At 35.6% G+C, this 23,375-nt stretch overlaps 2 protein-coding genes across 2 annotated transcripts; one reads left to right on the top strand and one right to left on the bottom strand.

Moving 5' to 3' along the window:
- Positions 1-15,822: 15,822 nt before the first annotated feature.
- Positions 15,823-18,928, top strand: LOC127093296 (ras-related protein RABC2a). The gene is made up of 6 exons (XM_051032206.1): positions 15,823-16,279; positions 16,510-16,578; positions 17,910-17,975; positions 18,078-18,199; positions 18,302-18,430; positions 18,521-18,928. The coding sequence occupies exons 1-6, from the start codon at positions 16,117-16,119 to the stop codon at positions 18,626-18,628; spliced, it is 657 nt and encodes a 218-aa protein (XP_050888163.1). The 5' UTR covers positions 15,823-16,116; the 3' UTR covers positions 18,629-18,928.
- A 340-nt stretch (positions 18,929-19,268) lies between these two features.
- LOC127093335 (agamous-like MADS-box protein AGL80) lies at positions 19,269-19,970 on the bottom strand. Its single transcript, XM_051032246.1, has one exon. The coding sequence runs from the start codon at positions 19,891-19,893 to the stop codon at positions 19,420-19,422; it is 474 nt and encodes a 157-aa protein (XP_050888203.1). The 5' UTR covers positions 19,894-19,970; the 3' UTR covers positions 19,269-19,419.
- Between the last annotated feature and the right edge of the window lie 3,405 nt (positions 19,971-23,375).

Below are 23,375 nucleotides of genomic sequence, written 5' to 3'. Positions count from 1 at the left end.
TTCTGGCAATGGTCTGCCCCTGATTAGCCTTTGGGGAACCTGCTTCAGACGGACTGAGTTGAAGTGTTTTTCCTCTCTGATCAACCGATGCTTGGGGATTTGTCTTATGCTGACTGCTTCTTAAGCCAACATGATCAAAAGATGCCATGCCCTTGATTCATAGGATGGTCTTGATATGTGTTTGCACCAACTACTCAAGTGCCCCTTGAATTGCCCTTTGTAGGAATTTACCTTGATGTCAAGTACTGACTAACAGTTAAGAACTGTTATCCAAGAAATGGCGATTTTAATGCAACAGTTATGCAAGTTTTGAAAAACAATCCTTCATTTGGAAGTGTTGTGGTAGTGTATGACGAGTGGATCATGTGCCCAATCGCGGTGCTTGATTTTGATAGTGTGCGAATGATGTAGTGAGAAGAGAATATTAGCAAATCTTTGGGAGTCAGTTTACTCAACCTTGCTGTAGTATGCTTTCAGAATAAACCCTACTTCAATTAGGTCTTTTGAGGGTTGTAACGTGGCTTGGTTCATGGTTATTGAAACAAAAGGATATAAGGCTCAAAGTTTATTTTAACCCACCCCTTCTTCATGATGATCTCCAATCCTATGTTCAGTTAATTCACACACATTCTTCTCTTGCATGTGTAAGGATAAAGATGGTGGTTCAAAGTCCCTTGGAATGGCAGCCACCTTATTTCGTTTTTTTTGGATGTCGGCGACCCTTTGATTTTGGTATGGTGGTCACTGAATCTTGTTTTGCTTTTGTTGAGGACTTTCATTGTCTCTTTCGGTTTTTTGTTTTGATCCCTAACTTTTGCATGGACCGCTTTGTTTGAAGCTTTAATCCATCGGGATTGCCCCTGTTTTTGCCTAAGTCTCCTTTTAGGGTGTTCGACTTAGCGGGCTCTTTCTTCGACTTTTTTTTTAATTGTGACTGCCGGGACATTGGTCATTGAAGAACAACCGACATAGATTCTGGATTTGTATGGTTCCTTCGACACTTCATGATGTGTGTGAAGAGTGTCATATGGTTGATCCTCGTATGGGATACTTCACCTTTGTAATTTGTATGTGTAGTCAGGTTAACTGAACACTACCCTGCCCCAGGTTAAGCGTAAAGGTTTTTTAGATCTAAAAGAAACTCCTACTTCTAGGCTCGAAGTGGTTGACTAGGGATTAACTCCTTATCTCTCCAGTGTTTGGGGATTTGAAACAATGCCTGTACATCATCAGCAGGGTTTCATCCGAAAGCATACGATCATCAATTACGAGTATTTTGTTTTTCGTCATCCTCCTTCCAACATTTACTAACAATAGTGTGATAAAGGAAGTGAAGCGGAAAAGTATGTGTTTGTGATTTGTGAATGTGATAGATGAGTGAATATGAAAGATTGATTCAAAACATGCATAATCATCCCATTAATAAGACCAAATACAAGTAACAATGTTCAAAGCATACAGTACTTAAACAAACAAGATCAAATTACAAGAATGCAAAATGATAAAAATGGCATAATGATCGCCTTCATTCAAATGAACAAGCCTTCATCTTGATTGCTCTGCTGATCAGGTTGGTGAGGAACATTATCTTCGAGCTTCACTCGACTCTGCATGCGCTGGCATGGGGTTTGTTGCAACGTTTGGCCTCACTGGTGTGAATGTAAGTGCTTTACTGTCAACCAAGTCCTGGACCTTGTGCTTGAAAGCCTTACAGTTCTCTATTGTGTGCCCTGGGGCACCCATGTGATACTCACAGTGAGCATTGGCGTCGTAGCCTGGAGGGTAAGGTGGAGTTGCAGGTGTTATCTCCTTCAGAACAACCGATCCATCCTTTAGCAGGTAGGGGAGGATCTTACTATATGATACCGGCAACGGATCGAAATGCCTTTCAGGCCTCCTTGCCCTCTGCTGGTTGGGCTGACGTTGTGGAGCACGTTGCTGTTGATTCTGATGCGGCTGCTGGTAAGCCGGTTGTTGATAACGCTGTTGATATGGTTGCTGATAGGGTGGCTGATAGGGAGGCTGATACGGTGTCGGGATGACCGCGGAAACCTGATGATAAGGCGTCTGAGCATATGGAGGTGTCCTATATCCTCCTCCTCCCATTATGGCATTGGTTTGCCCTTCCGGCTTCTTTGGGAGATTGGGATATGGTTTCTTCATCCCACTTGAAGCATTAGCAGCACAAGGTAGCTTTCCCTTCTTGATCTGGCTCTCGATTCGTTCTCCCACGGAGACAACCTCAGCAAAAGTTGGGAAGCTGGATCCTACCATCTTTTCCATGTACTGGGTATGCAGGGTTCCCATAAACATATCAATTAGCTCTTTGTCAAGGAGAGGAGGTTGGACACGAGCTGCTAGCTCTCTCCACCGTTGTGCGTATTCTTTGAATGACTCATTGTTGCGTTGAGTCATGTCTTTCAGTTGGGTGCGGTTGGGTGCTAGATCAGTGTTCTACTGATAATGCCTAAGGAAGGCTTCAGCAAGTTCTCTCCATGACTTGACCTGACCTCTCTCCAGTTGCATGTACCACTCCAAGGATGCCCCACTAAGGCTATCTTGGAAGTAATGAATCAGGAGTTGATCATTACTGATGTGGGCGGCCATCTTGCGACAGTAGGCTCTGAGGTGAGTTCTTGGGCAGCTGATTCCCTTGTATTTGTCAAAGTCCGGGACTTTGAATTTTTGTGGAATCACCAAACCTGGCACCAGGCACATATCAACGGCGTCCAAACCGGGAGTAGTGTGAACCTCCAAGGACTTGAATTTCTCTTCCAAAGCATGGAGTCTATCAACAGTTGGGTCTGGGAGACCTCCAACAGCAGGTTTGGCGGGTGGTGGCATGAAGAAAGCGTCATACGGATCTTCATCGCCCATCACGGATCCATGGCGAGCAGATGTAGCAGAATGCTCGTGGGGGTTCATGTTGACCATGGGAACAAGAATAGGGATGGGTCCTCCTCTAGGCTGATTAGGGTTACCATCAAGGTTAGTCACTCCAGGGATACTGAGTGATGGCGATCCAAACTCGGCAGCAACTTTCCTGGCTTCAGCATTAGTCTCAGCATCCTTCTCCTTCTGGGCTAAGAGCAACATAGTTTCTAGCAAGCGATCCATCTTTGCTTGCATGGAGTCAATGTCAGTCCTCATCGAAACCTGGTTGGCTTCAAGCTGTTCAAGTGTCATCTTGTAATTGCGGCGTGTCTCGTACCGGTGTCGAGTAGTCAGCGTTACTGGACAAAGGGAGAATATGGTGTAAGTCTTTTTGGTTTTGGAAGATGATATGCAATGCATGTTGATGATATGAAAATGCATGAAATTCTGCCAGGTTTTTTCATAGAGGAATACAGACTCAAAATTATTCACACGTCAGGTACGTCAGGATAACAGGAAGAAGTACGGGTTTCTCTGGTTACTAGAAATTCCCAAAGGTAGGTTCTAGAGTTATGTTTTCAAGGAAGGAACTTAGACTCACGGATCAAGTTCAAAACTTCCTCGCAATGGTGGGCTAGCCACATCGTGATGGGAGTTCTGAAATGATCTAATCTAAGTGGGATTCTCGTATTGTACGAACAGGGTGTACACCCTTCGGCTCAACACTACATAATCACCGATTATGAAAACAAAACTTGGTTTTAAGGCGAGGTCCCTAGAGTCACGGATCGTGTTTAGAACCTCCACCGCAATGATGGGCTAGCCATATTGTGATGGGAACTCCAAACAGATCTACTCTAGGTGGAGTCTTCGTATTGTCCCAATAGGCGTACGCCCCTCGGTTCAATACTACACAACTCCGGGTTCTAAGTTTTTCTCGAAGCTCAGGTGTGAAGCTTATCTCACAACATATACCCAGTCTCATATCAAAGTATCAAGATAAAATACATACAATACAAACAATCAAAAAAAAGAATACGGAGAAATAAGTATGGAAGAAAAGAGTATCTTCCAACAGTCATAGCAAAATCAGACTAAGTTAGGCTAGACTCTCTCTTGCTTGGAGTAGGGTCCCCAGCAGAGTCGCCAGTCTGTCGCACCTCAAAAAAGATGAGGGATAATGCGATCCCTCGCGATAGGACGCGGAAAAAATGTTGTTCGAAACAGAGTCGCCACCGAACTTTATTTATTCCAATGAAGGAACAGGAAAATATCGAGAAAACCTTTAAAAATAAGAACAATGGTCATCGCAACCATATTCGGGTTCGGGAGTCGATTACGTAAGGGGAAGGTATTAGCACCCCTTACGTCCGTTGTACTCAACGGGAACCTCTTAGTCTGATTTTGCTATTTGACTGTTAATTGACTGTTACTTGTTTGCTTCGAGTGATTACAATTGATGATAGATATGGGTGAAGACCTCAGGAGGGGGAAATGGGAGGTTTTTTTATTAGTGTGCTCGCGAAGATACAGCAATCTCCTGCCTACGTATCCTTATGGTGCAATAAGGAAATCAGAGCAATCGTAGTTCGGGCAACTACGGTTTTGGTGTGTTTTGTTTGATGAACGACTGTGTAGGTCGGCGTTCTAAAGGCTAAACGCTGGCTTGTCTACTCTCGGCGGAGGCTTAAGCACTGGTTTGTTATGCGCATTAGAAAGGATTGACAGTGTTCTTTTTGAAAGGGTTTTGGTCACGCGGGGGTGACAAGTTGAATTGATGTGTTTGGGTGTTTTGGTTGGTTTCGATCGCTCGGGGGCGAGAAGTTAGGTTTGATGTGTTTGAAAGTGTTTTGAAGTTGGTTTCGATCGCTCAGGGGCGAGAAGTTAGTTTGATTTGTTGGAGATGTTTTTGGAGAACGACGAAAGATTGAGCAATGTGGTGTTCACCAATCGTCCAATTCTTTCGAGGAGTAATAAGGCGTCCGCCTTCTAGTCCCTTTTCGTTCGAATTATTTTGAAAGTTTGTTTGTGGATGTTGAATATGCACGGTAGTGAGGCGTACGCCTCCTACTTGCTTATTCAAGGAATAACGAGGCGTACGCCACCTATTCCTTTATCCAAGTTTATTTAGCGTGTTTTAGTCGGAAGTCGATAATTTGTGCAATATGGCGTACGCCAATTATTCAAATAATCGAAAGATTGTGAGGCGTACGCCTCCCATCTTTTATCATCCGAGGTTTGAATTGTAAAAGATATGTTTAGATGTTAGTATGTGATTCGCGAGAATAGTTTGAATTTTGGATTAGTAGGTTTGATTTGATGACGAAGATTCGAGCAATGTGGCGTACGCCAATTATTCGAATGATCGAAAGATAGTAAGGCGTACGCCTCCTATCCTCTTTTCATCTGAAATAGAATAAAAGGATTTAGAATTTTGTAGAAGTGTTTTGAAATGTTTGTGGTTTGAAAATAATTTGAATTTTAGAAATTATATTTGATTTAGGAAAAGTGATTTGGAAATTGTATTAGGTTTAATTGGGTGACAAGAACTCGCGCAATATGGCGTACGCCAATTATTCGAGTACTTGAGAAATAATGAAGCGTACGCTTCCTATCTCCTTTTCATCCCAAATTTATATTTAAAAGAGAAAAAAACTTTAGAAATTGAGTTTAATTTGAAAAATGATTTGAATTATTTGTATTTGGAAATTATATTTAATTTTGGAAATTGATTTGAAATTGTGACTTAAGATTTAATCGGGTAACAATCAAAAATAACGATACAATGAAAATAAATTATTTATGTTTATAAATAAAATAAAAAACAAGCTGTATTGAAAGATGGGTTTAAAAGTAGTGGTGATCCCGCAAGCCAAATCCAATTTCAAAATGCAATGGAATAAAGTAGCATCCAAGAAATGTTACTGTAATGAATGCTAAACAAATCAATTTTAAAGTGCAATGAAACAAAGTAGTAGCATAAACATTACTGCTATATCAAAAACCAAATGGACACTAAACAAATTAATTTCAAAATGCAATGAACACTAAACAAATTAATTTTTAAAATGCAATGAACACTAAACAAATTAATTCTCAAAATGCAATGAACACTACTGCTATACAATGAACACTACTGTAATGAATGCTAAACAAATCAATTTTAAAGTGCAATGAAACAAAGTAGTAGCATAAACATTACTGCTATATCAAAAACCAAAATGAACACTAAACAAATTAATTTCAAAATGCCATGGATTAAAGGAGCATCACACCAAATGTTACTGTAATATCCAAACCGAAATGAACACAAATTAACTTCCAAATGCCATGGATTAAAGCAGCAGTACTCAACATTTTTTACAATAATTCACACTTCTAAATACAGAATACATTCATACAAAATCAACACCAATGAATCAACATATAAAGTGTCGCGTTGAATTAATTTTAATGAGCATATTGACAGCATAACAACATATCTATTATGTAACAGCCACAGATAAAATCCGACATGAAACACAATGTAATCAGAACCGGAAACAAATGCAGTATCCATAACATCAACTCATATTATATCACTCATGGATTGTATATACTCATAATACTCTAAAAACAAACGTGATGAAAATCGAACCGCAAACAAACTGTACTCGACGAAGTGCAATAAAATGACAAATCAAAATAAACATGACTTTATGTTGTCAGCATAAATAATACACATTTACCAAATCAAATCAAAGGCTCTCAATGGAAGTGATTTGTCATGCCCAGTTGATTGAGAAAGCGGCGGGATCGGTTGCCGTGAGTTTATTGAGACTGAATCCGCAACGTCTTGGATGCGAAACAACTACGCTTGTGGTGGCGATTCCAGACCCCAACCTTTAACATCATTGTTGGTTGCTGCAGCTTGGAGTTGTGATGGAGGAATGGGTTTCGTAGTGGTGGATGGTGGCGAGCTAGCGGCGACGGCGGAGATAGGGGTTTCGGCGGTTGAAGGGGTTTGGAGGGTTTTGAGGTGGTGAGCGGTTGAGGGTCTTGGTGGATTTGAGGTTGAAGCGATTTTTGGTAGGTTCGAGAAGTGAAAAGCGAAGGTGATGATGGAGACGAGGGAATCGTGAAGGTTTTCCGGCGGTGTGATGGGATTGTTGTGGGTGTTTGAGGATCGACGGATGATTGAAGGTGATTGTGGGCGGAGGATGTTTTTTAGAGAGTAAGGTATTGTGAGAGGGTTTTTCTGAGCGTGTGGGGAAGGAGGCGAGAGAGTGAAGAGGAAAAGTTGTGAGGGATTCTTTCAGAGAGAGATGTGAGTAGTGAATGGTGTCCGCGAGAGTGAGAGAGCTGGGTGATTCAAATAGGGATTCCCCTTTTCTTTTTTCTTTTTTTTTCTTTTATTTCGTACAGTAGAGAGAGAGGAGAGGGTTAGTGGGGAGTGAGTGGAGCAGACAGAAATTGTAGTAGAGAGAGACGTTAGGATAAGAGAGATTTTTTTGTCTTTTATGTGGAGGGAATCCAATGCAACAATAATATATTTTAATTGTTATAATAAATAAAAACTAACTAATAATTAATTTAAACTATAAAATAAAACTCTAACTAATATTAAAACTAACTAATATTTAAAAACTAACTAATAAAAAAACTAATTACTATTTAGGAATTAACTAATAAAAACTAACTAACTCTTATACTAATATTAAAAAAAAAAGCTAACTAATATTTTACAAAATCTAACTAATATAAAAAACTAATTAATATTTAAAAACTAAAATTAACTGCTATTTTAGAAAAAATCTAACTAATATAAAAAACAAAATTTAACTAATATTTTAAAATAAAAAGAAAAAATCTAACTAATATTTAAAACTAATCAATATTAAAAAACTAACTAATTCTTAATTAAATAACTAATATTTTTAAACTAATTAACACTAAAAAAAAACTCTAACTAATATTGTACAAAATCTACCTAAAAAAACTAATTAATATTTAGATAAACTAACTAACTTAATTAAATAACTAAAAAAATAATGACCAATTAAAAAAGAAGTCGAGTACAAAAGGAACTGGTCACACTAAGATTGTCAGGACAACACATACTCATTAAAAATACAGTCTTTTCCTCAAATTTTGACAAATCAACCGATTTCCTGTATCCTCAAATAAATTCATTATGATTGACATTTCAGGCATTTATTCATGATGCAATGTATGTAATGCTATGCATATGATGCAGAAATAAAAAATGAAATCAATTCTATGAAAATTAAATATGCCCGGACAAAATTGGGGTACGACAGCGACACAAAGCCTCTTGCACAGCAGAAGCATGATGGCCATACTAGATCTATGGGCATTAGGGGTATGCCTGATTGGCTCTAGTGCTAGTGGGAGATTGTTGGTGTAAGCCCTAGAGGCTAATACTTTTGGTACTTGTATCGAATTATTTATTAATAATAAAAGGCTTTTTCTTCATTATGTTTGTTTAATAAAGTCCCTAGAATAGCTAGTCCGTTTAATGTATCAAGTGTGACTTAATCATGAGATTCCATTAAACATAAGGACACTATTCTTAAAGTATCTGTAGTCGATCTTTATTGTGAAGTGGGATAACATTAAAGCATTAAGACTATTATGTATATAGACTGATGATCACATCTCATGGATCATGGATAAGGAGTTATCAAGTCTTAAACATAGGTATGACTATTAAGAGTAATATTTATACGAGATTGACCCGCTATGAGAATACTATATAGAATGTTATGCAAAGTGTCATAAGTTATTCTCATGGTGATAATGGTGTATACCACCCTTCGACCTGAAACCACTATGGACCCTAGATGTAGAGTCGAGTGCCTTATTGTTGATCAAACATTGTCTGTAACTGGATGACCATAAAGACAGTTCATGGGTACTCCACGAAGCATGTTGAGGGACATGAGTGACCTAGATGGAATTTGGCCATCCTGCGTAACAGGATAAATGTCTACACGCCAAATATTGAGCTGGACAAGGATGACATGGTCTATGCCTTGTGTTCAATATAGACATAAGGGCAAAAGGGTAATTGTACACATAAGTATTATCACAAAAGGATTTGTCAGATCACATGACATTTTTGTGACTTGGATAGCAGTGATGTGTTGCTAGATACCGCTCATTGTTTATTATGTTAAATACGTGATTTAATATATTTTCTAATGTTGCGAAAACCTATAGGGTCACACACAAAAAGACGAAATGATGAGAGACAGAGTAAATAAGGAACACCGTAAGGTACGGTGCACTTAAGTGAATTGTAGAACATCGTAAGGTACAGTGTACTTAAGTAGAATACGAAATATGGTAAGGTACCACGCACTTAAGTGATTTTGGCATATCATAAGATATGGGCCACATATACTTACGTGGGATTTTTAGCTTGCAACCCACACAAGTGGTTCTATAAATAGAACCCTTGTGCAAAAGCATTTGTGCAGTTGTAATTTCGTTTCTCTCTCTCTCTCTCTCTCTCTCTCTCTCTCCTCTCTCTCTCTCTCTGTGTGTGTCTCTCTCTCTCACTTAAAGCTTTCATTCATAGCAGCTAGCACTAAGATTGAAGGAATCTGTTCGTGTGGACTGAGTAGAGGCGTTGTCACCATTCAACGTTCATGATCGCTTCGTAGATCTGCATCAAAGGTTTCAATCGCCAGAAGAGGTAACAATTCTATCACTGATCATGCTCATTCTTAAGGATCACTAAAGGAGAAATTTTTTAAATTCTGCTGCGTTTTAGATCACTCTTCTCATTCAGAAACATCTGAGCAGAATGCACAAAGCCGGGATTGACTATTTGATTAAGAGTATGACCATAATGAACTCCAAATGAGACATAGGGTTCCCCGATATAGGCATGCTAAGGTACAACAATAGTAGTAGACAATGCCCCAAGATAGGCCAACAACATTCTAGAGTGGTATCCTTAATTTGGATACTACATAGCAGGTTGAACCATAGGTGGAGGAACTTGCACATGAATTAAAGGACCCTTGTATTCAAACCCCTTCTCAGTAGGCACCTCAGCAGTCACAGGTGTGAAGCATAGAAATTTATGATTAATGAGCTCTTGAACCCTGGCCTTAAAAGGATTGCAATTCTCAATAGAATGCCTTACATGTCCGACGTGATATGCACATGTGGCATTGGGATCATTCTTAGGATGATAGGGAAACCTAGCAGGTCGGATCCGTTAAGGCACAATTGCCTCAACGTTAACTAGTATAGGTAGAAGATGTGCATAACTCATACGAATTGGATCATTGCGAGGACATATCCTTTCTTGATCATAAATTCCTTTGATTATTTGTTTCTGTTTCAAATTCTGATTGCTTTGAGCAAACCTCTGATGTGGTAGTAAATGTTGTTCTTGAGGAGGAAGTGGCAGAATGCCTACAACCACCTTCTGTTTGTTATCTTTCTTCAGACTGTATTCGGCTCTCTCATCAATCGTATCCTGATTTTGGAAGTCCATTGTCATGCTATCCAAGAATAACCCCAAGACCAAGTCATCTATGTCAATGCTCTTACCCTTTTCCATAATTCTTCGATGATCGGTGTTAGTGAATCGTTGTCTTTCTGACAGAGGAATGGATAAGGTGAGTTTTCTGGTTAACATGCATGAAATAAAAATGAATAAGTGGATGAGATGCAAGTAATTATCCCACATCCATAGACTCAAAGCCTTAATGGTATAGCAACCCAGGTTTAAGGCTCTTACATATGTATAGCAATGCAATAATGTATGTCAACAACATAGGTTAACAACACAAATAATCCGGATAATCTGCGTATACTGCCCAATGCAAGACCAAAGGTCCGACGTCCATGAGAATAAAGGTATGTAGAGTCTATGGTTTCCTATAAAAAAAACCCATATCCCCCTCACAGTTAGGTTCTAGTCTTCAGAAGGTAGTCCCTATAAGGTCTCCTAGAGTCATCGACTCGAAATGAAAATACCCTGCCGTAGCGAATTCTCGCAGGACAAAATCACTTTCAAGTGAATCTAGTCTGGGTGTGGTTCTTGTGACAACCCAATGCGTGAAATGCAGGTGCACACGACTATCCACGAGTCTATATTGTGTATGTACTCAGCTCAGGTATAGAGCTTCACTCATGTAGCATAACCCAAACCCAACAGAGAGTATAACAGATAATATTCAATATATAAACAATATTTTAAAGCAATAAATAATGCGATAAATAAAGTGAGTAAATCATAAAGGGAAACACCCAAGCAAATGGAGAAGCAATCAAAACTAGGCTCGACTCCTCTGAGCGACTAGGAAATACTCCAAGTAGCAGAGTTTCCCCAGTAAAGTCGCCGGCTGAAGCTAGCAGAAATATACCCGAATGTATCGCACCCTCGAACATACAACAAAGTCGCCATCGAACTTTATTTATTCCCGAAGGAAAGGGAAAACATCGATAAAACCTGGGGGAAGAGATATGTTGGGTAAGGAAGTCGGTTATGCAAGGGGAAGGTACTAGCACACATAATATCCATGGTACTCCATGGGAACCATTTTGATTGTTCTTGCTCGAATGGGTGTTATATCTAAGGTTTATTCGCGAAAGAATAAAGGGAAAAAATAGAGAATAGATAAAATGCTCGATGAGGATTGGGGATTAGTGAAATCAGTTAGAGAATATAATTGAAATTGTGGAATTCGAGGGAGTTTGTAATGTAACTGTTTTTTATCAGTTAGTTGAGTTTTTTGTGAATCAGTTAGTTGAGTTTTTTGTGAATCAGTTAGTTGGTTAGTGTTTGTTGCGAATTCGGCTTTCTGTTAGGGTTAAGTGTATGAATGCTTTGGCATACTGCTACGATAAAAGCATATTATGATGCTATGTGATATGAATGATAATTATCTTGTTAAAATGATAGGGTTGCTGTTAGTGATGCTTGCAATTTGGATGCATGAATTTCTGTTTGACTTAGTTGTATTTCTATTATGGTATGGCTTTGGTGTCTTAAATGTTTAATATTGGTTTGTAATGTGAATGATAGGGTTTCCACATGATAGTTGGACTGTTGTGAATATGGGTTGCTTGCATATGAATGTTAGTGGTAGGATGCTTAGTTGTTAAGGGATGCTGGTTAACATGGTTGTGAATTGAATCTGATGCATTGTTATAGGAAAATTAAGCTGCTAGTTTGCTTTGTTTTGGTTTTGTAATGATGCATGTTTGTGATGTTATATAATAGTGATTTTCTTCTGTTATTCCATGCTAGGTGAATAGATAGTGACTGGTGAATGGGCTGCTAGTTTGCTTTGAATGATAGTGACCACTTGTATGCATTATTGGTGCTTGAACGAATGTATTATTATGAAGCCTGTTAGTTATTGAATACATGTATGGATGTTAAATGATGGTTATGTTGTGAACTGAAGTTATGCTATGGCCATGCTATGCTGTTAAGATACATTAAATTATTCATGTTTTCATGAGTTTGCTAGGGCTTCATAAATTTGATATGTTTGTTATGGATGTATTGTTAATGTTCTACATGATTATGCTTGATATGAATGTTATCATGAAGTGTAATGTGTATGTATGTTGGAATGTTTTGCAGGCCTGGATTGATGATGGCCATGACTTCAAGAATGTTTGGTATGAAGCCACATGAAAGCTCATGATGATAGCTTGAAGAAAAGAAAGCTTGCTTGCTCATGAAGAAATATTTGATCATGCAATAAAGTGAAAGGATGCAAAAGAATTAAGAATAAAAGGGAATTAGGGTTAGGTTTTAGAAATTAGGTGAGTTGACCAAAAAGTCAACTGTTGACCAAAGTCAACCTTCAATCAAAGTTGTGTTTTCTTGTGTAATTTTTGTAGGAATGATGTAAATGATATTTGTATGGTTGAATTGATTTTTTTTGAATGAAAGTACCCCTTTATGATTCAATACCATGCTTTGCTTTTAAATTGAAATTTCTCCATTATCCATGCTTAGATCATAGCTTGAAATGAATGAACCATAATCTCTAAAATATTTGAACAATATGGACTATGAATGCATGACGACACATGGAGCAATGGGATAAGGATAAGTATTATGAATCAATAACAATGGACCCATATTTCTCCATGAAGCATGAGGTCAATGAATGCACAAATGACTTGAATCAATGAACTATGACATTGGAATGAAACATGCCGCCTTACGAGGACCTTGAATGCATGATGAATCATGATCCAATGGACTATGAAATATGGATAAATGGACTTGAAGGGAAAATAGAATGCCTCATGACTTGAATGAAAACTTGAATGAGACTTTGGATCAAATGAATCATCCATCATATAGGCATGTAGATCCAATGGACAACTTGTTGAATGATTCCCAAGAATAATAGAAACTTGATGATTGATGATGCATACCATAATGATCAAGAACCATCCTCTAATGACTTATGGTTTGAAACAATCACAAGGTGAAAAGTAAAACCAACAAGGCACATTAGAGCCAAGGCTTCCTGATTAGGGTTTCAGTCAAAACAAGATGTCTCAGTCAATTACTTACATGCATGGGCCTTCAAGCATCTGAAGTTAGGGTTTCCAAAGCCTGTCTTTTCATCAAAGGTCTTGAATGAAATAGGATACTCCTAAACCAAGTCTTCAACATATGGGCCCCCAACTAGGGCTTAGAGGCCAAGATAGAAACCACAAAACAAATCATGAAGCCTTACAACCCAATCACTAACAAATTAAGGTTTAAACCCCTCTGAAGAGCATCATGACAGAACTTTGTTGAATTCAAGCTTCAAAGATCAAATCATTAGGGTTTTGCATCCTCTACAGCCAGATGAACATCCAAGCTGAGCCTCTAGGGCCTCATCCACTCCAAAACCCTAGCTTTACCAGCCAAGAACTTTGAAACCAGAATGATCAACCAATGGATATGAATGGATGATTGATGCATATGTATGAAACATGAAGGTGTATAAATGATTCTCTAGAAGGTTTAAATGGAAATATGAAAAAAGGGGAGGGAAAATTTTGGGGTACAACATTATCGTATTCCTTTAAAAAAAAAGAAAAAAAAGTAAAGAGAAGAGAAAATGGTTGCAAAGAAGTTGATGAGAAGTGAATGAATTATTGTTTAGTTCAACTCCCACAGTCTCCTTCAATTCTCTTTTCTCCATTTGAATTGTAGCTTAGTACCCCATAGGATTTATCTCACCCTTACCTTGATCACGTTACAACCAGAATAAAATCCTTTTGATCTTTGTGTGCATGTATTTCAAGTGTGAATGTTAAAGTCATTTCAACCTTGTGATAGTGTTAAATTTTATGATATGCTTTGAGTATGAACAGATAACTTAAACACTTGAGAGTTGAGAGATTTAATCTTTTGAGGATCTTACTACTTATGATATACTGATTGATAAATTGTCTTCCTACTTGCTTTGACCGTCACAAAAAGTTACTCACTAACATCATATTACTTAAAGCTTAGAATGAGGATTTTAATTACCCATTTGTGATCCCAAAAGTCTTTGAAATTGCATGCTTTGTTTTATTCTTGTTTTTCTTGTTTTTACTCTGTTTTGAATTTTGACTTTATAATATTGCTCAGAATACAAAAGTTAAGTGTGTGGAAATTTGATCAGTGTATTTTAATATACCACATTTTACTTGTGCTAAGGGATTTTTATGACTTGTTGCTTTTATTTTACTGTTTTTAGTATGTTTCCCAAGATAGTTTATTTATGCTTTTATTTTAATTCTATTATTTATTTTTTGAATAAGCAGTAATTTGACACCTTTTTGTTGTGTAGGTCATAACTTCGATTGCTTAATTCAATTGCTTTCGTTTTCTTAATTCGGTTGTTGCTTGTAGGATAGAGTTGATTAAATTCGATTACTTATACGATCCTTATCTTGATCTTTATCTTTAACCACATTCGACTTAACTTTTACGTTAATTCGCGTGATCTTTAATTGGTTGCTTAATTCGGAAAATAGAATCATAAATCATATAATATCTGTTGTGTTTGTTTAATTGATATTATAATCGAATATGATTGGATTCGCTTAAAGAATTGAAATTATAAAAACCATTGATAAGTCGAAAATCAAATTAGTAAATTAACTTGTTCACCATTTATTTTAGTTTACCTTTTTACTATTACAGTTCCAAAACCTTAAAAATCCTGTGTTTCAATCAATTGATTAAAATATTAAAGATATCTTATGATACAACTAAAGTGTGTGGGATTGCGGATCCGTTGCCGGAAACTCTGGAAAAAAGAACATATTAAATAACATAAAGGATTGATGTATTCATCAAAATATGAAATAAATACAATAGAGAGAGCCAATTGAAAATACATACTTAGTCTATACACCTAACAAACTAATAACAACATAATTCTAATAGAAAATAACTAATTAAATAACAAACTATTAAGCTTTTATATTTATAAATGGAGAGTGATTATTAGTGTTGATTATTGAGTTACTAATTATTAAGTTGTTAATGATGAAAATGACAATTATGGAAACTTCCTTAAACACGGCATTGTTATTGCTATCAAAATACGTTTTGCATCTGATCTGTTGCATCATTTGGAGTTTTCTTTTAGGAAGGAAACTTCTCTATTGGCATACGTCTCCCACCAAAACTTCTTGATAGGTAAATATATTTATTTATGGTTGAAGTAGAATTACGTTTGTCTTAAAGAGGAAAATAAGTTATCTTAGTGAAAAATTGAACACATAAGTGAATTTAATCCACCATAATGGGAGTAGTGATGAGTGATCTTGTTTCACAAGTGAATGATTGAGATGGAGACAACACACATTTGAAAAGGCCGGCACCATTAAAATTGAAGGACAAGATATCATATCATATCACACAAATATAGTGGGACATAAGTGATATTAATTTGGTTGAAAGTTTCATCTCTAATTATAGTGTGTAAACATTGTGACCATATTGCAACAAGAAACGGCACGTGGACTCAAAGATAAAGCTATAAATAAAATAATAAGGTTGTAAGGGAAGAGGACATATGTCCTAATGAAGCTGATTTTGTTGAACCAAACTCTCAACCGCTTGGACTACTAGCCAACCTTACCTTCTTGTCTCATTGTCTTTTCAAATCTTCTAGCTTGGTTTCTTTATCAATTGACCCTTTTTTGTGAAAGTTATTATGATCATGGTGAAATGATTCATTGTTGGTTTGGAAGTTGATGAAAAAAGAAAACATGGGTTCTTCTTCAAAAGTTGGGAATAGTAGCTATGATTACTCTTTTAAGGTTTTACTGATTGGTGATTCTGGTGTTGGCAAGAGTAGTCTTCTTCTCAGCTTTATATCAAACTCTAACTCACTTCATGACCTCTCTCCCACCATTGGTTTTCTTCTTTTTCTCTTCTTTTTTATTTGTTTAGTTTTTCTGATTTGTGTGAGGGAAGAATACTGTTTTTATTTCTGATACTATTAGGACATGTTCATAGTCATACTTCCATCTCGCCGTGCCCGTATCGTGTCGTGTTGCAATGTCTCTGTCGGAGTCTGTGCTTCATAGGTTCTTGTTATGGTTTTTTTACATACTGAGTTGTTGATTTTCTGAAATCCTTTACAGGAGTAGATTTCAAAATCAAGCATTTTACGGTTGATGGTAAGAGATTGAAGCTTACTATTTGGGACACAGGTAGATGTTTTTCTAGTTTTTTTTGCCATCACATTTTTATTTATCATTTTGCAAAGAAATTTCTAGTACACATATATGCAATGTTTTAAATAACGGACATGGTGGCTTAGAGGTTTTCACGATTTCGGTCGGTATAGATGTTGCGACACTGATTGCATTCATCCTAGTGTGAATTAACCACAATTAGTTCTTTGTCATAAATCGCTGAATAACGGTATCGGCACCTTCTGGTACCGTTTTGTTGCATGAGCTATTTTTTAAAACCTTGCATATATGTACTCTTGGTAATGTTATAAAGCATAACCTCTTCAAACGGTTCCTTCCTTCATTTCTTTCTATCATGTTGATTGTTGAGGGATAATTCAATCAATTGAAGAACATTGCATCATAACTTTACAACCATAGAGAATCTTGAATATGAATCTGAATATTAACCATTTCTGTACCAGAACTATGTTCTTTGATTGTTGTTACTGAGCGATAACTGATAAGTAATGATAAGAAGACATTAGTCTCTTACATGTTCTGCATTCGGTTTCCTAGCATGAGAAATTCCAACTCGATGGTCTTGTGATATGGCACTTTAAGAGGTAGATGGCCCAGAATTTAGTACTAGGTGTCCCATGCTTGGTGCAGAGTTTACGACACGTTACACATATGAGAAAGGCTAAACCAGTGCACCTAGCGTTTGGCCCCTGTTTGGTCGGGACGTAGGGCGCAAGGTGTTCACTGCCTTTTCTGTACTTTTATGCAGATGCGATTTTTCATGTTTATGAGTTTTGAATGTTGCGACTCTCTATGGGTTCGATATTCAAATGTATAGACGAGTTCTTCTATGTTTGGAACATGTTAGTTCTTCTATGTTTTGGGCTTAATAGAATAGACCCCATCGCTGTGTCCTTAAAGGGACCGGGCACCAAAGACGTCCACATCAAGTAAATTTGAGTTAGCTTGAGTCTAATCGATAGTGTTGCACAGGCGATAACATGAATCCGAGCACGTCAACAAAATTCAGCATCAACAGCTTTTAACTGATAGCAAATCACATCAATAAATATGTATTTCTAAATGATAGAACTAGTTCATCAATGATCAGTATTCAATAGCGATGGTTTTTCTCTATTGGTGCATGTTTGGATTGACTGTAAGTTTGTCAGAATCACAATGTACTAGCTTGATTTTGGAAAAATCTACACTTTAGAACTTCAACAAATCATGGCGTCACTGCGATTCTGTCAAATACACTAAGTACTGGCAACAGTTTGTTTATACGAAATCTTGTAGTGGTGACCTTTTGCAGTTAGATTATAACATTTAGTTTGTTTTGGCAGCTGGACAAGAGAGGTTTGGAACTGTAATAAGCTCTTATTACAGAGGTGCACATGGAATCATTCTTGGTATGCTAAGAAAATTGTATTTTGTGAAGGTTATTTTTACAATCTATGGCCATTATTAGTGTTGACATGTAACATCTTCTGTTCTTCAATTTTATGATTTAGTATATGATGTAACACGGCGCGAGACATTTACAAACCTGGTGGGAATTTGGGCCAAAGAGGTTGGACTTTACTCCACAAATCAAGACTGCATCAAAATTCTTGTTGGCAATAAAGTGGATAAGGTAAATTTCCCGTCGTAGCAGTCCTTTCTTACTCACGAAAATTCAGAGACCATTACAACTTAGAATAGAACTTCAATCTCTTATTGTTTTTCACCTTTTCAGGAGAGCGAAAGAGCCGTAAGCAAAGAAGAAGGAATGGCTCTTGCACAAGAACATAGATGCTTGTTCCTAGAGTGCAGTGCCAAAACTCGAGAAAATGTTCAACAATGCTTCAAAGATCTCACATTAAAGGTATCATAACATTTATACATCTCTACTGATCTAGTTGATTTCATTTATGATCTTGCTCACTTCTCCTCATGCACATGAATTGATTTACAGATATTAGAAGTGTCGAGTTTGCGTGAAAAGGGGTCTGTAGAAGTGAAGAGACAAAAGCAAAAGCGCATATTCGAGACATCGCAGAGAGGTGGTTGCTGTTCTTCTTAGTACGCTGCGATATAAATGCGCGAAAAAAAATACTACAATTACTAGCTGGCCTTTGTATTATATAAAGTGTCACAAATCACACATAGTTTGGACTTTGAATGCTTGAGATGGATATTGCTCTGTCAATATCTCTTGGAGCCACAATATAGTATTTAGATGATCCCAAAACTCTTCAATATTTTGCTCTTTTTCTTACTTTTGTTCAAGTTCTGAAAACACCTGCATGTTGTACATCATATGTAAATATTGTAAAAGTCAATATTATGTAAATATTATAAAAGTCAATATTGTTAGGTTGAATTCTATTCGTTCGAACTTTGAACCTCGTAGTTGTGCGTGAACTTGTAAAAAGAATTAGTTATCATAAAGTCATAATATTTTTCAATATAATATTTTTCTTTACTTTAATATACTTTTAGCTTATAGAAAAAAATCACAACAGAAACTTACCAATAACATTATAAAATCCTATGGAAATATTTTTTTTTTTCTATAAAAGTCTCGTAAAATTAGCGCAATATTCTTTTTAGGTTATTAACTATAAGATACTATTGTGCCAATAAATCTTTATTCTTTTTTGAAGATCAATAAATTATTATTATGACTACTCAAAAGTATAAAATTCAAACAAGATCTCTTGATAGAAGAATTACAACAAATTTTATTTGAATCCAAAAAATAAAATTTTATGATCAAATGACAGAAACATCACAAAATGCTCTCAGAGCAACAATCAGAATTACAACTTAAACAACATTAAAAATCATAAAACATAATTCAAAACCACATTATCATGCATCAAGTTTCTTAATCTTGCTATCAACCTCCTTCAGCTTCTTCTCAACCAGCTTATCAAAATCTTTCAACTCTTCAGAAGTTAAATCATCTGAAATATTGTTGTTTTGCAAGTAACCAAACATGAGAAGATTCAGCTCTTGTTCGCGGTTATCGTATTTCAACTTTCTTACCTGATTTCTAGCTTTATTAATCCTCTGCGTGAGGAATCTCTCTTGGTTCACATTCCTGTTTTCATCTTTCACAGTTGAATTCTTATACCTATCAATCACACTCATGGCTCCTTCTGGATTTGGCCACACCTCTGGTTGAGAATCAAAGGGACTTGAAATTATAGCACAAGCTGGAATACCACAAAGAGTTGTGAGTTCTCTTACCTTCTTAATGAGACCTTTCTTTCTTTTATTATAGCTCGCCTTTCTTGCTGTATCATCAGAGATAAATGCAAGTTTCACCTTTCTTCTCGTCATGGTTTCAACACAATTGCTAACAAACTTGCACAAAATTTTTGTGGTACTTTTCAAATGTTCAATCCCCTTTTATTTATATAGAGTGAAACCTCATATCTTTCTTGAAGTATAATATTATATTGTGTTTGAGAACACGTCATAAACATATCATAAAATTTATTATTTCCATGTTTTGCAATATTTTGATTTAGATATTATATTAAAACAGAAAAGAATTTTATTTATATATACGTGCTATAAAAAAATTACACAGTTAAATAATCTTATTTGTTAGTTATATTGAAATCGAAAAGAATTCAATTTATATACATGCACTAATTGTTATATCATATTAAAATCGAAAATAATTTAATTTAATACACAAGCTATACCAAAAATTATAGTTAAATAATTATAATTATTATATTATATTGAAATTGAAAAAAATTTAATTTATATACACGCGTTATAATGAAAATTATACACTCAAATAATCATAATTGTTATGTTATATTAAAATTAAAAAAAATTAATTTATATTCACGCACTATAATAAAAATTACACGATCAAATAGTGGTAATTTATGTATAATTAAAATTGTTTGACATTAATAATAAATAACATTGTATTGTTTATGTAATATAACATCGTATTTAACATCAAATGTTTAATTATTTAAAATTAATTTTCTATTTTGATTATAATATTTTTATACTATTTTTAGTTATGCATTGTGTATCTCCACATGTAGTTTTAGACTAATCACATGAGTAATTTTTTTGACAAATATTATATTACCAAATTTCTTTAAAAATATTAAACCATAGATAATAATTATATTAATTTGTTTCCATTCAAACTTTCCTTTATAACGATTGCACTTTATTTTTTTTTTATATATATTATTCTTTTTCTTTTCTATAGTTCCTTGTTTAATATTATAACCATATTCTATGCTCTACATTTTCAAATGTTTGAACTTTTTAATGTTTATTTGTTTTTTATAGGTAAAATATTTTTTCATCAGTCAAACTAATATTATCTTTAATATTTTGATATGAATTTTTATTTTCATTATCCTAATTACAATTGTTTATTTATTTTTATTATTTTAATTTAGAAATATTTATATTTTATATTTTTTAATTTTATGAAAATACCATTATTTCTTTATTTGATAGAATATTTTCCTTAAATATATGTTTAAATTTTTTGATTAGGTATATTACCTCTCATGGTGTATTTGTTTCAAGGATTGAAATTACCGTGTGACATCCAAAATGGAACAATCAAATGTTTGTTTCAAATTTTTAAAAATTATTCCTAAATACTTTTTATTCCAATAAATATTGTTTGCGTATAACTTTCTCATAGTTATTCTCATGTTTAAAGGGGAATCTAACCTATAATAATTAATTCAACTACCTACAATTTATCACTATTACTCACATTTATTATTATTTTTATTTTTATATTTTTAAATTAAACAAATTTTGCAAGCATTTCTAAGAAATATAATTTTTAACCAAACAAATGAATAGAAATATTATTTTTAGAAATAATAATCCTGAAATATTCCAAAGAATGTTATTTCATAAGTTAAGCAAGGACTTTTAGTTCCTATGTTGGTCTATGTTGCATGATCGTCTTTCCTATGTTGAATGGTTGTCTTCAATGCAAGGACTTTGAGTTCCTAGAGAAGAAAATCAACCAGAGGTTAACATCTTGGAAACAAAAATTATTAAATAAGGTTGGTCGTCTGACTCAAGTTAGGTTTGTCCAGAAACCGTCCCAAATTATTATATGCAAGTGATTGGCTACCTCAGCCAACTCATAACTTTATTGATAGGACGACTAGGAACTTTTTATGGAAATGTAATTCGAACTATGATGTGCATCTTGTTGGCTAGAATAAAAGTTTAGTGGTCTTGGGATCCATAAAGTAAGAAAGACTAATAATTCTATGATGGGTAAGCTGGTTTGGGATATCCATCGAGATTGTGATTTTCTATTGGTCCATATTTTAAAGCATAAGTACATTAGTAAGGAAGTGTTCAATAATATGAAAAAGAAAACAGGATAAGTTACTTAGAATGCAATTATGAAAGCTCTCTCTACTCTTAAAGAAGGCTTTGAATTTCGATTAAAGGATGAGACCTCTTCTTTTTGGTTTTCCAAATGGGTTGAGATAAGGAAATCAGCGGAGCAGGTTCTCTATGTGGATATCCAAGATTTGGAAATGCGAGTGAATGATGTTTTACCTGGACGGTAATTGGAAGTTCAATTCATTATAAATAACCCTCAAGATGTATCCTACAATTTAATAGAAGAGATGGCCAAAAATCATCACTCATGGGGAAGTGTGCGATAACTTGTCGTTAAGTTTACTCCTAAAATCGATGGTATATATAAGGTTAATATGTTTGATCATGTGAACGCTAAGGTGGATGTTATTTACCAAATGATAAATAGCCTAAGCATCTCACCTTCCACACCTACTTTTCCAACCCTTGTTGCTTTTGTTTCCCCCGCCACACTTTACTGTGAAATATGTGGATTTAATGGGCATACCAATAGAGATTGTAAAATGATCCTCATGGGATAAGAGAATGCTAACTTTGTGAACAATAACCAAAGGAACGACCCTTATATCAACACCTATAACCTGAGGTGGCGTGACCACCCCAACTTCTCTTATATGAATAACAACATCTAACAAGCCATGGGACCTTCGGGTTTCCAAAAAGCTACACAACCCGAGCCTAAGAAGTCTAATCTTGAACTTTTGAGGAAAACTTTTGTATTGACACAAACCCGTCAAAACGACGAGTTTATAAATCAAAACCTCCTCACCCAATAGGAGCTTAGGCAATTGAACATTGAGGTTTATAATGTTGTCACTCATACCAAAATATTGGAGACTTAAATCTCCCAAGTGGCGCAACAACAAGCCGCTTCTTCCGTCCCTCCTGGATCATCCTCGGAGCAGCCAAAACAAAATCCTAAGGGAAATATGAATGTTATGAAAACCTATAATGGTAAGGAAATGGGAAGCTCTAGTGTGTATGATATATATATATATATATATATATATATATATATATATATATATATATAGATAGATAGATAGATAGATAGATAGATAGATAGATAGATAGAGAGAGAGAGAGAGAGAGAGAGAGAGAGAGAGAGGTTGAAGTGAGTATGCCAAACACCATCCGAAAGTGAGGTTGTTGAAGAGGTTGAGAAGGAAGCACCTTATGTTGTCCTTCCTCCCTACAAACCTATTGTTCCTTTCACAAACCTTTGTCCTTTCATAACCAAACACAACTCGCAAGAACAAAGTCGGACAAGTTCCAAATTGTTGGAACAAGCTGAGAAAAACTAATTATGGAATCATGTCCGGAAGAAAACCCCAAAATCTCAAGAAACCAAAATTCCCCATAGAAAAGATATTGACCTACTACGGGAACCCATAGTAGGTCCAGTCACCAAACCCCAA

The sequence above is a fragment of the Lathyrus oleraceus genome, chromosome 6, assembly GCF_024323335.1.
Source record: "Lathyrus oleraceus cultivar Zhongwan6 chromosome 6, CAAS_Psat_ZW6_1.0, whole genome shotgun sequence".
Classification (NCBI taxonomy): domain Eukaryota; kingdom Viridiplantae; phylum Streptophyta; class Magnoliopsida; order Fabales; family Fabaceae; genus Lathyrus; species Lathyrus oleraceus.
The sequence above is the reverse complement of the archived record's forward strand: the minus strand, read 5'-3'. Positions and strand labels throughout refer to the sequence as shown.